This window comes from Lipotes vexillifer, unplaced genomic scaffold (assembly GCF_000442215.2).
Source record: "Lipotes vexillifer unplaced genomic scaffold, Lipotes_vexillifer_v1.1 scaffold1115, whole genome shotgun sequence".
In the NCBI taxonomy this organism is placed as follows: Eukaryota; Metazoa; Chordata; class Mammalia; order Artiodactyla; family Lipotidae; genus Lipotes; species Lipotes vexillifer.
In genome coordinates, this window is record NW_006792080.1 from 1,072,392 (window position 1) to 1,090,371 (window position 17,980).

Below are 17,980 nucleotides of genomic sequence, written 5' to 3' on the forward strand. Positions count from 1 at the left end.
CTCCCTGCAGTCCCCTCCCCCTCCCTGCAGTCCCCTCCTCCCGCCTGGTCGCTCGCCCGTCTCCATCCCTCTCCTCCTCCTCCACTGTCATCTCACTCCTGGTCCCTGCAAGGTGAGTGCTGAGGCTCCCTCATTCCTCCAGGCTCGCTAACCTCTGGAGTCGTGGTCTTCCTCCCGTGGACACCTGAGTGGGACGAGCGCTCCGCTCTTTCCCCCCTGGGATTGTTCACCTGCCTTGTGCACCTGTACTCCTTTCTCCTGGAGGTCAGAAACTCTTAGCCCACGTAGCCTGCCCTGTCCCCTGCCTTCTCTGTTTGCTGGTGGGTAACTTTGTGTTTGCAGAAAACTTACAAGAATAATTCCCGTATACCCTTCACTTAGATCCCCCATTGTTAACATTTTGTCACATTTGCTGTGTTATTCTGTGTATGTATATGTGGATGTATAGAGAGAGTTTTTCCTGAATCACTTGACAGTAAGTTGCAGGCAAATTCCCCTTGACCCTTAAGTACTTCGGTGTGTATCTTAACAGCCATTCTGTTACCAAACCACAGCACAATGAGCACAATCTGGAAATTGACATCCATACAATACTGTTCTGTAACTACAAACTTCTTTCAAACTTTGCCAGTTTTCCCAGCAATGTCCTTAGTAGCAAAAAAAAAAGGAAAAAAAGTTACTGTTTCCAGTTCGTTGTTCAGTCCAGGATCACGTACTGCATTTAGTTCTCATGTGTCTTTTGTCTCTTTTATTCTGGAACACTCCAGTGTGTCTTTCATGATTGTGATGTTTGTTTTTTAAGGAGACAGGCCAGTGATTTTGTAGAATGCTTCTCAGTTTTGGTTTGTCTAGTGTTCCCCCATAATTAGAATCAGGTTCTGCATTTTTGGAAGGAATGTCATACACGGTTTTTCTTTCTCAGTTCATCAGGCCGCGGTTACTCTTGGACAAGGCTCAGTTTCTTTGCTTGTTAGTCTACACTCACATTCGGATCCAGTCCCACCGTCCACTCCCCTGGGACCCCCGTTTCCATCCCACCATGGTCTGTCCCCCAGCCGCCCCTGTGTCACCTCCTGTCATACTTCCGTAGTCTGTGCCCCCGGTGGGCGTCCCATTAGTTCTCATTTCTGGTGTAGGAGGCATTTCCCATATTCAGATCATATGCAGGCTTGTCAATAGATGATTGGTCGTTTCCTGCCTCTCTCCTGGATCCTGACTTACCACTCAGGTGCTTACTGTGCTCCTTGTTTGTGGAGCGCACTTCCAGAATGCTGCTGTTTTCTCTTACGATTTAACAATGTGAACATTCCTTTAATGTTGGTAGTGGAGGAGGAGGAGGTGGAGGAAGAGCTCAAATTAACAGGGTGTCTGTACTGTTGGTTGTGCCCAGCTTCATCTCACTGAATCCAGACCACAGCCCTGTGTGCTGCGCACTCTTCACTTTTTACAGGTGAGGAAGAGGAGGCACAGGGACGCCAGGTTCCGTGTCCAAGGCCATGCAGCTGATAAGCAGTGACACTGAAATCACACAGTAAAAGGGAAAGGAATAATTTTGGATGCTGAGTGGTGGTTGAAAAAAAAAGTAGAAAAAGAAAATCCTGCTGATCCCAAGCACCAGTGAGCGTCAGTCAGTGATTTGTCCAGTCACCAGAGGCAAGAGGCTGGAAGAGGGTGGAGGCTTGCTGGGAGATGTCAATTTGGGAGACTTTAGTGTTGAGGCAATAGATCGGAAACAGTGAACCCACTGAGAAGGAAGTGCAGAAATGGTGAGTCCAGGGCGGTTGGTTTGGAAGTGGTCACATTTAGGGAGAGGGGAGAGGAGCTGCCGCAGATCGTAAAGGAGACTCTGCACCGTGACTGGAGGCCCTGTTCTCTCCCTGTGGGGACACCTGGGTGCGGGAGGCGGGAGACAGCTCAGCGAGCAGGCCTTGCCCTCCTGTGCGCTCCGCCAGCCCCTGTGTCAGGTGCTGCGGACACGGGCGAAGAAGGTCCCGCCGCTTGTCCCGAGGAGCTTGTGACCTAGTGAGTCCCGTTCTCTTCTATTCAGGACAGTAGACGGGCGGTTGCCTCCAACGCTCTTTTTATAAGACACATTTGTCAAAAGTGTCTCCGAAGCTTAGAATATCCGTGCTGGAAAGAGCCTTAGAAATCCTAGATACGGGCATCCTCATTTGTTTCGGGAAAAACTGAAGCCCAGGGTAGCTGAGGAGTTTGCCGTTGCTCAGACAAGCAAGGTGGTGGCAAGCCTTCTGGCTCTCAGATCATGTCACCAACAGCATGACCACTGTGACCCCCGTGTTTGGCATGGGTCAGCATCAGGGTGAGTAGAGGGGTTGTCTGGTCAGCTTGCCCCTTGAGGACTGTCCCGCCCCAGTGGGACTCTGTGGGTCAGTGGCTCGCCATTCTGCCATGGTCCAGGCTCTCTGAGCTGCTGGCTATTTCCACCGCTTCTTGAGGGTTTCCAGTGCCCTTTTCCTCTGGATTTCACTGTTTCTCTTAATGGAATGGCTCTTCCCACAGTGCTCACCTCCTCCCGTTGGCCAGCTGCCTCTGCCCCAGGGCCGGCCCTTGCATCCATTCCTCTCTCATCACTTCCACTATTGTCACTCCATTTGTCTCTCCTGATCCACTGCGATGAGCCCCTGACTCCTCTCTGCTTTCTTCCATCCCCTCCTTCATCTAATTCTTGTGCGTCGCTGTCAGATTAATCCTCTAAGAACGAAATTGCACGATTGTAAGGGTTTTTTATATGTTTTATTGCCCAGACACCCATCTGACATTTTGTTACATAGATTCCCGCCAGGTGGTCAGCCAGCCCATTTCAGTCATGTTTTTATTTTGCATTTCAGTTTTAAACAGGTCTGTTATAAAGTTCTTACTTCTGTTGAAGTAAGACATTTTTGTTCTTCTTGTTTTATGGTGTAATTGTCTCTTGAATCTCTGAAGATGTTAATGATCAGTTCTTCAAAGTGCTTCTTTTTTGACAAGCTTAGCCCTTCTCTCAGAGGCCAGTTGCTTTGCTTTCTCACCCTCATGCTTTTTCCTGAGCCTGGCTTTCCTCAAACGTCTTGTGAATCTTGACTGTTCTTCCATGTTTGTACAGGTGGTACTAGATTGCTCAGGTTTAGGGGCTGTCATGGGTTTCTTCAGCAGTTCTGTGGTCACTGTCCTACCAGCAGGCCTCATCCCACCTGCTCTGTGTGGGGAACAGGTCAGCTTCCCTTCAGAGTGTGTGCAGGGGTGGAGGAGGGGAAGATCTTAAATTACTAAGTCTCTGCTGCCCTGAAGAGTATAATTAACAAAAGTGGGGTGGTGGACTGTTTTAATTATTCATTTAAACGTTATAGTGGCAGTTCAGTGATCATTCAGCTTCTAAAAATCATACTTTTTCTTATGAAAAGTAATAATTCTTAGAGCCCTCTGGATCCTTGTTCCAATTTGAATAATTGCTCTCTAGGCTTGCTTCCCAGCTTCTGTCCTGAGATTGATTTTCATGACATTTCTCTTACATTTCTTGATTTCCCATGTCTTTTTGGATTTCTTGGAGAACTTCCTTAATTCATTCTTTCAGAATCTGTGGATAAGAAAATCTTTTAAGTCCTTACATAGATGACAGTGTCTTTATTTTGTAATCACATTTGAATGATAGTTTAGTTGGATATAAAACTCCCAGTTCAAAATAAGCTTCCCTCAGAATTTTGAACACATTTTTCCCTCCTGCAATCTGGTCTTATTAATTAGAAGCTTGATGATAATTTGATAATCAGTTTCTTGTTCTTTTATAGGTAGCCCTCTGAGAGTTGGACTGTCGTGAGAATGAGGCTAGGTGTGAGTCTTTTATGATTCACCTTGTTTATTGCCTTTCCAACATGAAGATTCATGTTGTGAGGCCTGGGAACTTTGTTTGGCTATTACTCTCTCCATTTTATTTCTTTCTTTTTGAAAATCATATTGGCTAGTTGCTAGACTTCGTACATTGATCACCTGTATCTTTTAGCTTTGCTTTGCTTGTGCTTTTGCTCTGATGACTTTACCTTGATTTTTCTTCTAGCTGTTCTATCGAATTTTCACATTTAAACAATTGAGTTTCAGTTTCCAAGAACTTTTCTTTCTTAAAGATTACTTCATTTTCTTATTAGCCTGTTCTTATTTTAGGGATGCAATATTTTTAGGTCTTTCTGAGAATACTCATTAGAATTTTAAAAATTATCTTGTGTTCCCTGAGTTTTCTGTTCTGTGTCCTTGCTAACCCCACAGTAGTCTCTCTCCTTAATTCTGATGGAAAGAGAGTCCCCCTCCTCCACTGCTGACTTTTTCTGTTTATTTTGGCTGAGGGGTTATCTGATCTTATGATCTCACCTGCTTTCCATGTTCCCAGAAATTTATCTAAATTTTTTAGACTTTCATTTTGACAGTGAAAAAAAAAAAATTTTTGTCATTTGACAGAAATTTGGGAGGAGGAAAATGAGCAGCTCAGTCAGCACCTGAGACCTTCCCCAGCCGTCTCAGTTCTACGCAGTATTTCAGAACTGTCTTTGATATTTATTATTTTGAAACAAAATGGCAGCCAATAACAGTTATTGCCTAGATATCGATTCTGATATTTGAATGAATTTCCAACAAAACTCTGTGCTTTTCACGTGTCATTATCCTGACGGGGCCTGGGGTGCACTGAGAAGCCAGATGTCCTGGTCTCCAGGAGGCCTCTGTATTCTGCTTCACAGTGTCGTTCCAGGGATGGCAGGGAGAGGAACCTCCCCTTCCACCCGCCGGCAGTGGCCCCGTGAGTGCTGGAAGGCTCCAGACACTGGGTGGGCTCAGCCAGTGCCCCTCTCTGCTCTCCCAGCATCTTGCATTTCCCAGTCGGGACCTGATTTACAGAATAAGAGCACTGGCTAGGGACAGTGGTGGTCATATGTGATCACAGGGCTCTCAGACTTCATTGGGGGATTTCACCTGGAAGACCCCCACCCCAGCCCATTAGAAAAGGGGTGAAGGGTCGTGATGGGGTCTCCTGGGGAGAGCCCAGACAAGGCACCGCAGGGACCCTGTGCGCCAGATGTTAGCGGGGCCACTTCCGGGGAGCATGTAGACTTCACACCTTCCCGTGTTCGTGGGACTTCAATGGCAGAATTGTGTCGTTTTATTCCCAGGAAGGAAGTGAGGACCAGCCTGGCCCTTGTCCCCCCAGTCTGTCCCCACCAATCCAGCCCATTTCCCACTCCTTTCCCACACGATCAACTGTCCAACCTTCCCCCCGTTCCCCTGAGGGTCTCACGGTTCTTTTTATCATCCGTTCAGCACGTACTCAGCAAATCGACGAATGATGAAGCTCGTGAATGAACTCTCCATCTCTGTCTGTAGATTACGGTTTTCCAGACCTGACTGAGAAGGCTGGTCCCATAGAGGATACGGGCCAGAGTCAAGAGGGGGCAAGCCTCCCGTCTCCCCTGCCCAAGATGAGCCTGGTGGAGCCACCCTGGCGTGTGGTCCCTGGAGAGGAGGAAGAGGCGGAGCAGCTGCTGCCTGTGACCAGATCCCAAGAAGAACCCCAAAGTCAGGTCCACGGCTTTCCTTCCACCGGCAGCAGCCAGACCCCAGGGGCCCCCGAACACCGGCATGAAGAGTCTGGGGACCAGGCCTCCTCGGGTGTGGAGGTGGGGAGCAGCATGGAGCCGAGCCTTTCCCCGCCCACAGTCGCCCCAAGTCCAGTGACCCTGGGGGGTCAGGATGTGGCCGACTGGGGGGCAGGGGGCACGGCGATGCCAGTCGCAGGGCACGGGCTAGAGTTGGAGGCCCCTCGGGAGCCCAGTGAGGAGGCCCCTGCGGGAACAGCTGGCTTGGCCGGCCGGCCGGGGGAGGGACCGTCCCCGGCCTCGTTCCCTCAGACAGAAGCTCCCAGCGGGGCTGAGGCCTCAGACGAAGACCCCACGCACCCTGGAGCCTCAGCCTCTTTCTCACTGGCTCCTGGAGACACGGAGCTGACACCTTCCTCTGCTGCCGTGGGACGAGAAACCCTCAGCCAGCTGCCCCAGGAAGGGCAGACTGCCGACACTCCGTCTAGAACACCCTGGGACTCCACGCAGGTAAGTGAGGGTGCTCGCGGGCTGCCCGGCCATGCCCAGCTCGCGGCATGGGGAGGGCTCTGCCGGGCCCCGGGACAGCGGGTGGGTCCCGGGCGGAACTTCGGGGGGCACAGCTCGTGGCCCAGCAGCGGGCATCCTCTTCACGCTGAGGCGCACAGGCTCGGCACCCCCGCCCAGTCGTCACGGGTTCAGGTGCCCTCTGCTCGTCACAGCCGCCAAGGGTGGGTGCTGGCAGCGCTCTGGCCAGCCCCACCTCCACACCCCCCACCACTGTGCAGTTGCCCCTGCTCTCCCCCTCACCCGCCCACCCCGACACCAGAAGGAAAGGAGGGGTCCCAGGTGGTCAGCTGTGCGTCTGGCCCACAGGTGTGCTACTCTTAGCCCTTCAGAACGTTACACTTGAGTTTGCCTTCGAAAGCCTCTAGGCTGGCCCTTGCAGCCAGGCCCCTGTGACACGGCTCCCGCCTCCCCTCCCTGCAGACGTCGGGTTTGTGAACCTTGGCCGGGTCCTGGGCATGTCACCGTGCGGAGGCTGTCTGCTCTCACCCACCTGTCACACCTGTGCCTGGCCTCGCCCTCCTAGCTTCTCACAGGGTTCCATCCACCCTCTCTCCAGATGCCCTTCTTATTTCTCTGCACAGGTGATCTGCAAAGACTGGAGCAACCTGGCTGGAAAGAGCTATATCATCCTGAACATGGCGGAGAACGTGGACTGTGTGAGTGCTGGGGGGGCAGGCCAGGCCGGGGTGGGTGGCCTGACCCCCTGGGGGGAGCCAGCTCCCACCAACGTCTGAGAAAAGAGTGCTCTTGGATTTTTAAATCCCCAGGGCTCTTAGTGCTTGCCCCCCTCCGTTTTTGATTCTGTGTGTGATGTCGTCTCTCTATGAGGATATTGAAATTGCTTTCTGAAGAGTTGTTTTCTCCCTGTACGGGATGCTTTCCCCATTTGTTAGTTTTGTTCTCAATTTTCCACATGCGTCCTCTCATCAAATGTCTGGCGGCATTTGTTTGGTGCTGTTTGAGGAGGGCCAGCAAAAGCTGGTCGGAAGCTTTGAGCCTGGGGGTGGGCTTCACTGTAGCTTCTTGGGAGGGTGGTCTGGCTGGGCCATTTCATTTGAAAATTTCTAATGTGAGTGTCTTTAGGGCCTTCCTCTTGGGTGATTAGATTCTTGGAAAAAGGAACTTCTGTCCTTCGGGGAGGGTATGGGGCTGGCCGCCAGGGTTCTGGGAGCAGCTTGGGAGAGGGCTGTGTTTCTGTGTTAGGACACATGTGCCTGATGGGTGAGTTCATTCACCGCGCCCATTCGCAGTGTGAGCCCCTCCCACAGCTGGGTCTGGTGTCCTCAAGGTCAGAGACCCTCTATTTTACCATCATTAAAGAACAAGCTTCCGGTCTTCTGCAGGGAGAAGGGCTTTTTGTCAGCTGTGCGGTATCGGGGAACTAGGGGTCCATTGCTTCTTACACACACTCTCAGTGTGGTCCTGTGCTGGTGCTGTTTCCGTTCTCTCTCCGAGAGGGAGCCAGTGATGCTTATCCAGAGCGTTTGGCAAGTTGGGCGAGAAGTCTGGGTGCTCCTCAGCTCTCCCCGTCTGGCTCAGCGTCTGGCTCTCTGGGGCTTGCTGAACTGGGAAACTCTGACTCACCCATCCGCTTCCGGTGATCACATGCTGTGGCTCTTGTCTCCTCTCCTGTTTTGTTGTGGTTTTGTCTTTGTGGTTTTAGACCTTAAAAAAAAAAAACCCTTCATTCTTGCTTAGTGTGTTTGGGAGAAAAGTGAAAGTACATGCACACGTTTAATCCAAAAGTGACCAATGAGGTGTTCTCTTTTTCCCAGCATCTTTATAAAGTGATAGATTGTAACGTCATTAGTGTGTTTTAATCCAGGGCAGTGCAGTTATTAGTCTTACTGATGCTCACTCTGTTAACTGGAAATAAAGCACGATGGAAGGGCTGTGAGCTGAGTTCATTCAGTGTCTGACTGAGGACGGAGACAGCCTCTCGGGTGGACGAGCCAAGATACACGTGAACTTCGGTGAAGGGGATGCATGCAGCGGAGACCTCAGGGAAAGGTCACTGCTGGCCTTGAGGACCAGATGTCTCAGTTAATGATTTGAGTGCTTTTCTGTGTGAGGGACAATGCAGGAACCTGGGGTCAACGCTATTCTTCCTTAGTATACATTTTGACTCTCTGGGGGCCCCTATATCCAGACACAGAATGCTTCGTCCTGCATTCCTCTCAGAGTATAGGTCAGCGACTGCCGTGGCTTAAGACTTGATCCTTGTGGAACTGAGTGGCAGGCAGCCTGCATTGCCTACAGCCCCATCTTTGGCCAGTGAAAGACTCAACTCAGAGTTGGCTTCTGAGTCCTTTTGACCGACCTTTAGTGTTTGATAGTTTCCCTGCTTTCTGTGCGCGAGGATGCTCCAGGCTGTTCTCAAATGCTCCCTTCCCCGGACATGGAATCAACATTCTTCAAGGAGCTCTCATGGCTTTTATGGGGACTTGAGACTCTGGAGTTTGGGGTGCACATACTTGAACAATGAAGTCTAAAGTTAATGTCTCTGTTCTCTTCCCAAAGAACACATAGAAATTTAAATGCTTTCATTCTGCTTTCCCTGTTTTTGTCTGGTTTGTTATTCTCATTTAATACTTGACATCTACCTAACTAGTCAATATTATTTTTTACAGTGGATTTTTTCATTGTAAAAAAATCTAACATAAAATTTATCGTTCTAATCATTTTTAAGTGTACGGTTGTGTTAAGTACATTTACATTATTGTGAAACAGATCTCCAGAACTTTTTCATCTTGCAAAAACTGAAATTCTGTCCCCATTAAACAACTCCATTTCCCCCCCTCTCTCAACCACCCTTCTACTTTCTGTCTCTATGAATCTGAGTGCTGTGGGCCTCTCATATTAGTGGGATCACACAGTATTTCCCTATGAGTGGCTTGTTTCACTGAGCATAATGTCCTCAAGGTTTGTACCAGTTGTAGCATGTGTCAGAATTCCCTTCCTTTTTAAGGCTGAGTAATATTCCATTGTGTGGATGGACCACATTTTGTTTATCCGTTCATTTGTTGATAGACACGTTTTAGCTGTTGTGAATAATCCCGCTATGAACTTGATGTACAAATATCTCTCCCAGACTCTGCTTTCAGTCCTTTTGGTATATATGCAGAAGTGGAATTCCCAGATCATCTGGTGATTTTCTCTCTAATCTTTTGAGGAACTGTCATACTGTTTCCTGCAGCAGCTGCACCATTCTACATTCCCCCCACAGTCACTTGGAGGAGTTGGCGTGTAACCTCAGGGCCTGGACCGTAGCAGGGGCACTGGGGCCCCTGCACTGGGAAAAACAGTGTGACGTGCAGGGAGGGTCACCTGCCCAGGAGTCAGCAGGGAAGACAGGTTACACCCTGAGTGTGCTCCACTCAAGGGGCGTCCTCATGCCTCACGAGGTACAGCCAGAAAAGCGCACGGGTCAGACGCGTGCAGCGCAGCGGGCTGTCACATCAGGACACAAAGCACGATCGGCTGCCCCTGAGGCCCCTCTTACTCTTCCTTCCAGACACTGTTTCCTCAAGGGAACCATCTTATTGACTTGTAATGCCGTGAATGAATTTTGCGTGCTTTTGAACCTTACATAAGTGGCATCACTGAGTGTGTGATATTCTGTCTGGCTTTTTGTGCTTCAACATCCTGCTTTTGAGATTCACCTGTATCATTGCGTGTGTTGCCGTGTGTTCACGCTCGTTCTCTTTATCCCTTTGGTGACAGACGTTGGGGAGCTTCAGTTTCAGGTGTTGTGGATCTGCTGCTCTGGAGATTCTGGGACCTGCACTTTGGCGGGCGGGCACCCGGGCACATTCCAACGGGTGGTGCCGTGGGGTCAGCGTGTATGCGTACGTTCATCTTCCGTGGATACTGTCCAGCAACTTGCCACGGTGACTGTGCCAGTGACTCTGCGGCAGCGCCTGGGTGCTCTGGGGCTGCCATGTCTGCCGGCCACCGGTGTTGTTTTTCATTTTACCCATTTTGCGAGGTATGTAGTGTGGTGGCATCACTTTGTGGTTTCACTTTGCATTTCCTTGATGATTAACAAAGTTGAACAACTTTCCATGTGTGTTTTAGCCTCTTTTGGTCAAGTGCCTCATCAGATCTTTTGCTCATTTATCGACTGGGTTATCTGACTTTTTATTTATTGAGGTCTGTAAATTATTTATATGTCCTGGATATGAAACCTCTGTCTGGTATACATATTGTAAATGTTTTCTCCTACCCTGTGGGGTGCCTTTTCATCCTCTTAATAGTACCCTCTGATAAATGGAAGTTCTTAATTTTTTTAAACTTCATCATAAAATACCCCAACTTATCAGTTTTTTCGTTCATGGTTCGTGGTTTCGTCCGGTCCAATTTAGAAACGTTTGCCTACTCCAAGGCCATGCTTGTTTCTAAAAGCTTTAGATCTGAAATGCACCTGATATTGACTTTGGTGTAAAATATGAGTCCAGGTATGTTTTTTCTTTTCTGCTGAGATATCCAGTTGTCCCAGCACCTATGATTGAATAAGTACTTTCAATCCTCACAGTAAACCCACAGATTTAGGACTGATGCCCACATTTTCAGATGGGGAAACTGAGGCTCAGAGAGGTACAGTATGTTGCTAAAGGTCTCAGAGCTGATAAATGGCAGAACCAAGATTTGAATACATATTTGATTCCAAAGCCAGGGATTTTTCCTCAGGCCACTGACACTCAGTTCCCATCTACAGAATAAATGGTATGAAATAACTAGTCATCAGACCCTCCCAGAACTGACTTTGTGGGTCTAGGGCTTAGGCCAGGCAGACATCTGGACCCTGAAAATGGGGGGTGTGCGCAGGTGGTGGAGCACAGGGCTGCAGCCCACACACACACGGGGAGGCGCCGCCCCAAGGAGGGCTCGGGCACGGCTGCCCCTCCCCTGCACGCGCACACACGGACGGTAGCGGCCATTTCAGGAGCTGGGGCTTCCCGAGCCGCTCGCTCGGGCCGTCTCCAGGTACCAGCCTTCTCCCAGGTGTGGAACTGAGCAGGCTTCTCTTAGGCTGCTGAGCCTAACTAACGCTCGTGAGAGCCTGCACTGGGCACTTGCCATGGCAACAAGGCCCTTCATCATGTTAGTAGCATGACAGCCACGCTCCTTAGCTTGGGCCCCAGCAGAAAGGAGAGCCCACAAGTCTGGCCTGGAGGGACGCCTGTGTCTCATGGGCAGAGACACCTGGCTTGCGGCCCCACGGCTGGGAGCAATGGAGACAGGAGCCCACGTACAGGAGGGAGGGGCTGCTGGGGGCCAGGGGTCGGGGGACTGGGCCAGAGGAGGGCCTCTTCCCAGACAGGCCAGGAAGGGACAGTGACAGGCTGGGAGCCAGAGGCAAGGCCTCCTGCCCCATGCCGAGTCCCTCTTCAGTGCCAACCTCTTGCTTTTGTTTTTAAGTTGTGTGATTACCTATGTATAAGCTGAAGGATATCTAAGCAGCACAAGAGCGTCAGATGGGAAAGAGGAGTCTCCTTTCCCCTTCTCCTGCCCCTCCCTGTTGCCAGGGGTCTACCATTATGGCCATCTCTGCTAATTCTCCTGGTCACCGCTGCACCCTGCGAGGGCGCAGCCGTCTTTTTTTTTTTAAATCTACCTTATACATATTAGTGTATATATGTCAATCCCAGTCTCCCAGTTCATCCCCACCCCCTGCTTTCCCGCCTTGGTGTCCACACCTTCGTTCTCTACAGCAGACTCTTTCTTGACTCCCCAGCTTTGAGCCCTGTCTCTCCAGTGACAGGCGGAGAGTTTGGGGAGGATGCCTCCCGCCTCTCCTGCCGTTTTGGTGGCCGTATTGATGCGCACTCTCTTGTCCTCCCCCGCCACATACTCGTCCGTCACATGACACGTCTGGACACTCGGGCCCCGCGTGAGTGCAAGAGGCCAGGGCAGGCGGGGGCACCTGGACACCTGCAGGGACCAAGTGGACTCAGGTCTTGCTGTGCCCACTGTCCCCCGAGGCCAGGCTCACAGCCTCCTCCGCGGTCCCCAGAGGTCCCTGAGCAGCCCCTCTGGGCAGCCCGCTGGCCTTTCCTGGGTCAGAGGGGCCCAGGCCTAGAGGCTGGGGTCAGGGGGCGTCACCCCTCACTGAACGCGGGGCTTTCTCTCCGCCCTCGTAGGAGGTGTTCCGTCGGCACCAGGGGCTGCAGCTCCTGGCCCTGGTGGAGGGGGCGCTGCCCCGCCACGGCCGCAGCCACCACGGGGACTGGCACATCTCCCTGAGCAAGCCCAGCGAGAAGGAGCGGCACCTGCTGATGACCTTGGCGGGCGAGCAGGGTGAGTGGGGGCTGCGGGGAGGGCAGGCTGAGTCCCAACTGGACTCCCTGGTTCAGGGTTCAGCGATGCCCACAGGCCTGGGTTCTGGAGAGGAGGAGGGTGGACCCTGGTCGGGAGGGAGGCGCAGGCCCATGTACTCTGTGTGGTCGGGGAGGGGCCATGAGTGTGGCTTCTGGAAGCCACACCCCTCCACAGGTGGGCCAGCGGGTGGGCAGCAGGTACGGGTCATGGGCTGCGTGGGCTCCAGGGTGGGGAGTGAGGCTCGGAGGCGGCTCAGACGGGGGTCCGAGGGTCAGGAGCCCGAGGACCTCTGGGGCCAGGGCTGTGCTTGATGGTGCGTTTCCCCAGGGGTGGTGCCCACTCAAGACGTCCTCTCCATGCTGGGCGACATCCGCAGGAGCCTGGTGGAGGTAAGAGCGCGGCCATGCTCCCTGCACCCCTAAAACTCTGGGGCGGGGCTGCCTTCCCTGAGGCGTGAGGGCCTGAGTGGCGGGGTGCGGCCTCAAGCAGCTCTGGACAGCTCCTGTCTCCGGTCTCGGAGGCCCAGCTCCCGAGGAGCACGGAGCTACCAGCTGCGGTGCGTGCGACATGTGACAGCAGGCGCAGACCCAAGCCGTGGAGGGAGGTGGTCAGGAGAGGACGCAGAGGGAGGGGCCCCCCAAGGGGATCTTGGAGGGTAAGCGGAGTTCTTTGGTGGACGGCGGAGAAGCGCCACGTCTGGCCAGGAAATCGTGCAGAAGCCTGGTGGGTGAGGAGAACGTGGCGCAGTTCCCAAAGGCACAAAAGAAAGTGTCACCAGGCACTCCCGACTGAGAGTCGTGGCGCTGGGCCAGCTCGGGGGCCCCGGGGCGGGGTGGGGTGGGGGCGGCCCAGGCAGTCCACCGCCCACCTGGCCGGCCCCAGGGACCTGGGCTGAGGAGACAGGCTGGCCGACCTCTACTCCAGATCCACCTTCCCCAGAGGAGGAAGTGCAGTTCCTCACCTCCCGTCTTGAGGACAGCCCGTGTCCTCCAGGCCCCGTCCACTCACTGGAACCCAGGGGCCTTATCAGTCCCCTTAGTTCTCGAGAGCTCTGCAGTATTTGTTTTTTTGGTTTTTTAAATTTATTATTTATTTATTTTTGGCTGCGTTGGGTCTTTGTTGCTGTGCACGGGCTTTCTCTAGTTGCAGCGAGCGGGGGCTACTCTGTTTTGGTGCGGCGGCTTCTCATTTTCGTGGTTTCTCTTGTTGCGGAGCACAGGCTCTAGGTGCACATGCTTCAGTATTTGTGACACGCGGGCTCAGTGGTTGTGGCTTGCGGGTTCTAGAGTGTAGGCTCAGTGATTGTGGCACACGGGCTTAGTTGCTCTGCGGCTTAGTTGCTCCATGGCATCTTCCCGGACCAGGGCTCGAACCCGTGTCCCCTGCATTGGCAGGCGGATTCTTAACCACTGTGCCACCAGGGAAGCCCCCTGCAGTGTTTTTAGTTTGCTTTTTATATATTTATTTATTTGGCTGTGTTGCGGCATGAGGGATCTTTAGTTGTGGCATGTGAACTCTTAGTTGTGGCATGTGGGATCTAGTTTCGTAATGGAACCCAGGCCCCCTGCATTGGGAGTGTGGAGTCTTAGCCCCTGGACCACCAGGGAGGTCCCTCGATAGCCCTCCAGTGTTTGTTGACAGAGCTGAGGCACCCGTGCCTGTGGGCCCCACCTCCTTATCTAGTCCACGCCAGGCTGGGGGTGGCCTCCGTGGTGGTTTGCGGCTTTTTGATAAGTGTGCTGGGTTCTCTCACTCGGCCCTGAGCACCACCCCGGGGTTGTAAGCAGTAAATAAGGCCTCCTGTTGAGTACCGTAGGTGCCCCGTTTAAGACGGGAGCTGAAACCCAGAGCAGGGAGGTGACTTGCCCAAAATGGCACAGCTAGTGCGTGGCTGAGCCAGGCTTTGGACCAGGCCTGAGAGATTCAAGAGCCCGGACCTTTCACCGTGATGCTGTATCTACACCACCTGGGTAGCCATGGGGGGCCGGTCCAGTTGTGAGCTTTGGGGTTCATGAACACTGGGTGGCTGGTGGAAAGTTGGGTTTAACCTTCTTTACAGACCCTTCTGCTTCTCCCCTCCCCTGGGTATTCTGGCTTTACCGGACGTTTCATTCAGACTGATTCGGCCGAAAAGCATGTTGGGTCTTTGGACATATATTAGTGGGCAGATTTAGCACGTGCATTGGTGGTGAATCTAGCAGGAGAACTGAGCCTTGATAACTTAAAAAAGTGAATAGAGAAAGTACTGGAAATATACAGGTGGTTCACAGGACGAAGAGCTAATACCTGGCTTTAGAAAGCGGACTCCCAGGTCTCTGCGCCGGAGCCAGTGGACGGCACCCTCACCCTGGCACCTGTCCTCTGATGGTGGCAGCTTGCCTTTCCTGCTTTCCTCCACCCGAGATGCTGATTGTGGAGAGTGTCTGCCTGACCCGGTGGAGACAGAGCAGACACTTGGCCAGAGAAGGCCGCCCACTCAAGGCAGCCCGCAGTGTCGGGGGTGCGGGGCAGCTGAATGACACTGGTGGCCACTCCAGTGGGAAGGAGGAGGAAGCTGGGAGACTGGGGGTGGCCGAGGACGTGGACCATCCCCAGCCCCCCCACGCACGCTCTCTGGCCCACAGTGGCCATAATGATGCCGGGACACGCCTGCCCCCCAAGGTAGAAGGTGTGTCCGCGATTCCTCGCGGTGTGTGGTGGAGAACGTGAGGAGAGAGGCGCACCGCTGCTCGTGTCCTTTTTCAAGCTGGTGGGGACAGTGTGGATTGTGACGGCCGGCATGGGGCCAACCTCAGTGGGGGGCTAGGGCCACCACCAGGTGGGTTTAGGGCCAAACGTCGCCTGCAGCGGGGTCAGAGCCACTGCGGGCTTGTGAGTAGTCTGGGGATGGAGGCGCCCTCAGGCAGCGTGGGGTGGGGATCGGGCAGGGTCCTCGCCGAGCACAGGTCCAGCCAGGCCTCTGAGGGAGCTTGTTCCAAGCCTGTTCTCCGTCCCTGAGCTCCGACCCCAAGGGCCCCGTGGGGAGCCCTGGCACCCTAGGATCTCGGCTAAGGAACCCGGCCCCTCCCGCCCCCAGATTGGCATCCAGAACTACTCCACCACCAGCAGCTGCCAGGCCCGGGCCAGCCAGGTACGCAGCGACTACGGGACGCTCTTTGTGGTGCTGGTGGCCATCGGCGCCATCTGCGTCATCATCATCGTGCTCGGCCTGCTCTATAACTGCTGGCAGCGCCGGCTGCCCAAGCTGAAACACGTGGTGAGCGAGCGTGGAGCCCAGTGGGGCAGGGGGCTGGGCCGCGGTGGTGCCGGTGAGGGGGTGCCCAGCAAGCTCAGGCGTCTGAGGCTCAGTGTCCCCATCTGCCTGTGGGGTGACTGTGGGTGAGGCGCTAGTGCAGGGCCTGGCCCCCAGTTGCCCTCTGCAGGGCGCCAGCCTCCCATTAGGTGCTGGAGGTGCAGGGAGTGGGACGTTGGCTGCACCCGCAGGGCCGCTGCTGGGGGGTGCGGGTGGCCTTGCAGGCCTGGGCTCCTGTGGATGCCTCACCAGACAGGCCCTGGCTTGGGGTCTTGGGGTCAAGACGAGGCTCCAGCAGCCTGGCAGCTCCCCCCAAAGGAGGGGCCAGGGCACAAAGCTCCTGTTTCCCGTGAGTCCCTTTAGAAGGGGTGGGTGGTGGTGGGAGGGATCAGATGGTGTCAGGGAGACCATGGGTCTGTTCCGTGCGCAGGGTCAGTAGTCATTTTAAGAAAGGAGCTGAGCTGTGGACCCAGAGCCGAACGGGCCTGCGTCCATCAGGGTCCGCTGGGGTTCCCTGCGTGCGGTTTCGCCGGCCTGAGGACCGGTGAAGGGATGAAGCGGGGGCGGCGGGGGCCCGGCGTGCTCTCCCAGCGGCCCCTCCCGCCGCAGTCGCACGGCGAGGAGCTGCGCTTCGTGGAGAACGGCTGCCACGACAACCCCACGCTGGACGTGGCCAGCGACAGCCAGTCGGAGATGCAGGAGAAGCAGCCCAGCCTGAACGGCGGCGGCGCCGTCAACGGCCCGGGGGGCTGGAGCGCGCTCATGGGGGGCAAGCGCGACCCCGAGGACTCGGAAGTATTCGAGGAGGACACGCACCTGTGAGGGGCTGTGCCCCGCCCGGCCCTCGGCGCGGGGTCCCTGCTTTCCCCCGACTCACCACGCACCTCGGCCTCATCCCCGTCCCCACCCGACGCCCCGAGGGGCTGCCCCGGGACCCCATTAAAGCCGCCCGGAGAGCACGCCGGGCCCCGCGCCTCCGCCTGCGCGACTGGTTCTTGCGCTTGGGGGTGGAGTGGGGGGGAGAACGTGTGTGATAAACGGGGGCGGTGGACTAAGGGGAGGGGCGGGGCGGGCGCCTCCGCGGGCGGGGCGGAGCGGCGGGGCGGGGCGCGGCGCGGCGCGGCGTGTTTATATCCGGCGGGGCTTCGCCGCTGCCCTGGGGTCGCCGGGCCGGGGTCGGGGACGTCCGCGCCATGGATACCTGCGACCTGTTCTCCAGCTGCAGGAAGGGGGACGTGGGCCGAGTGCGGTGAGGAGCCGTGGCCCTGCGGAGGGTGTGAGTGGGCCGCCCGCGGAGCGCCTGGCCGGGTTGCGGGTGGGGGACGGGGGCGGCCCGGGCGCCGAAGCAGGACCGCCCCGGTCCAGACAGCTCTCTGAGCGGGGGCGCGGGGCTCGGGTGCTGGCCTGACTCCTTCCGGGGGTCCCGGAGGGGAGGACTGACACGCGGGTGCCCGGAGGAGGCGGAGAGGGGCAGAGAGAAGAGAGGGGCCCGGAGGTCAGACCCTGGGGGCAGGCCTGGGACGACCCCGACGTGTCTCCTCTGATGAGCTGCGGACCCCGCCCTGGGAACGCCTGTGGCCCGGAACCAGTCTCTGGTTCTCAGCAATTCGGGAACTCCTAATTGCGGTTGACGCAGCCCGGATGCTGCTGCAATCGCCGTCTCCGCGGGCCGCACGGGGAGGGGAGGGGCTGCTGATGTGGGATATGAGGCACCTGTTTTCCTTCCCCCATTCCCTGGTCCCGACCTCCCCTGGCGTCCTCCCCTGGGCCAGTCGGGGATTTCCTGAGCCCCGCAGCTTCCCCGGGCTCCTCCCCAGGGTCGGGTGACACTTGGGAGTTAGTTGGTAGCCCCCAGAGTGTGGTGCACTCTGAGATCCAACCTGGGCGTCTCCTCGAAGTGGTTTCCTGTCCATCACCATTCTTGGTGGTCTCCCCTCACTCGTCTCTTCTGCTGCCTTGTTTCCTGACTCCCGCCTTCTATAATCTGTCCGTTTTTCGTTTCCATGCTGCCAGGACGCCTGCAACTCTCCTGGTCGTCCTGTCCATCTCCAGTCCCTCTGCCCTGGGAAGGCTAACCTGCCACCCCATGCAGCCGGAGGGTTCGGGTGGAGGCAGGGCCCCACCCCCTCCTCCTCCCTCCCTCCCTCCCTCCCTCCCGCAAGCCTTCAGCCCAGATGCTCAGCCTCTTCACCCCTGGGGTCTCTGATGCCCAGGGGCTCCC

General features: G+C 55.2%; 2 protein-coding genes across 2 annotated transcripts in view; both read left to right on the plus strand.

Annotated features, from left to right (window-relative positions):
- PODXL2 (podocalyxin like 2) overlaps nt 1-16,581 on the plus strand; it is a 34,182-nt gene extending 17,601 nt beyond the window's left edge. The window contains exons 5-10 of the mRNA XM_007465298.1: nt 5,365-6,086; nt 6,728-6,802; nt 12,290-12,446; nt 12,795-12,856; nt 15,544-15,723; nt 16,369-16,581. Coding sequence (XP_007465360.1) covers nt 5,365-6,086; nt 6,728-6,802; nt 12,290-12,446; nt 12,795-12,856; nt 15,544-15,723; nt 16,369-16,581 — 1,409 coding nt within the window. The remainder of the gene's footprint in view (nt 1-5,364; nt 6,087-6,727; nt 6,803-12,289; nt 12,447-12,794; nt 12,857-15,543; nt 15,724-16,368) is intronic.
- Nucleotides 16,582-16,952: 371 nt separating this feature from the next.
- Nucleotides 16,953-17,980, plus strand: part of ABTB1 (ankyrin repeat and BTB domain containing 1) — a 5,246-nt gene continuing 4,218 nt past the window's right edge. The window contains exon 1 of the mRNA XM_007465263.1: nt 16,953-17,008. Coding sequence (XP_007465325.1) covers nt 16,953-17,008 — 56 coding nt within the window. The remainder of the gene's footprint in view (nt 17,009-17,980) is intronic.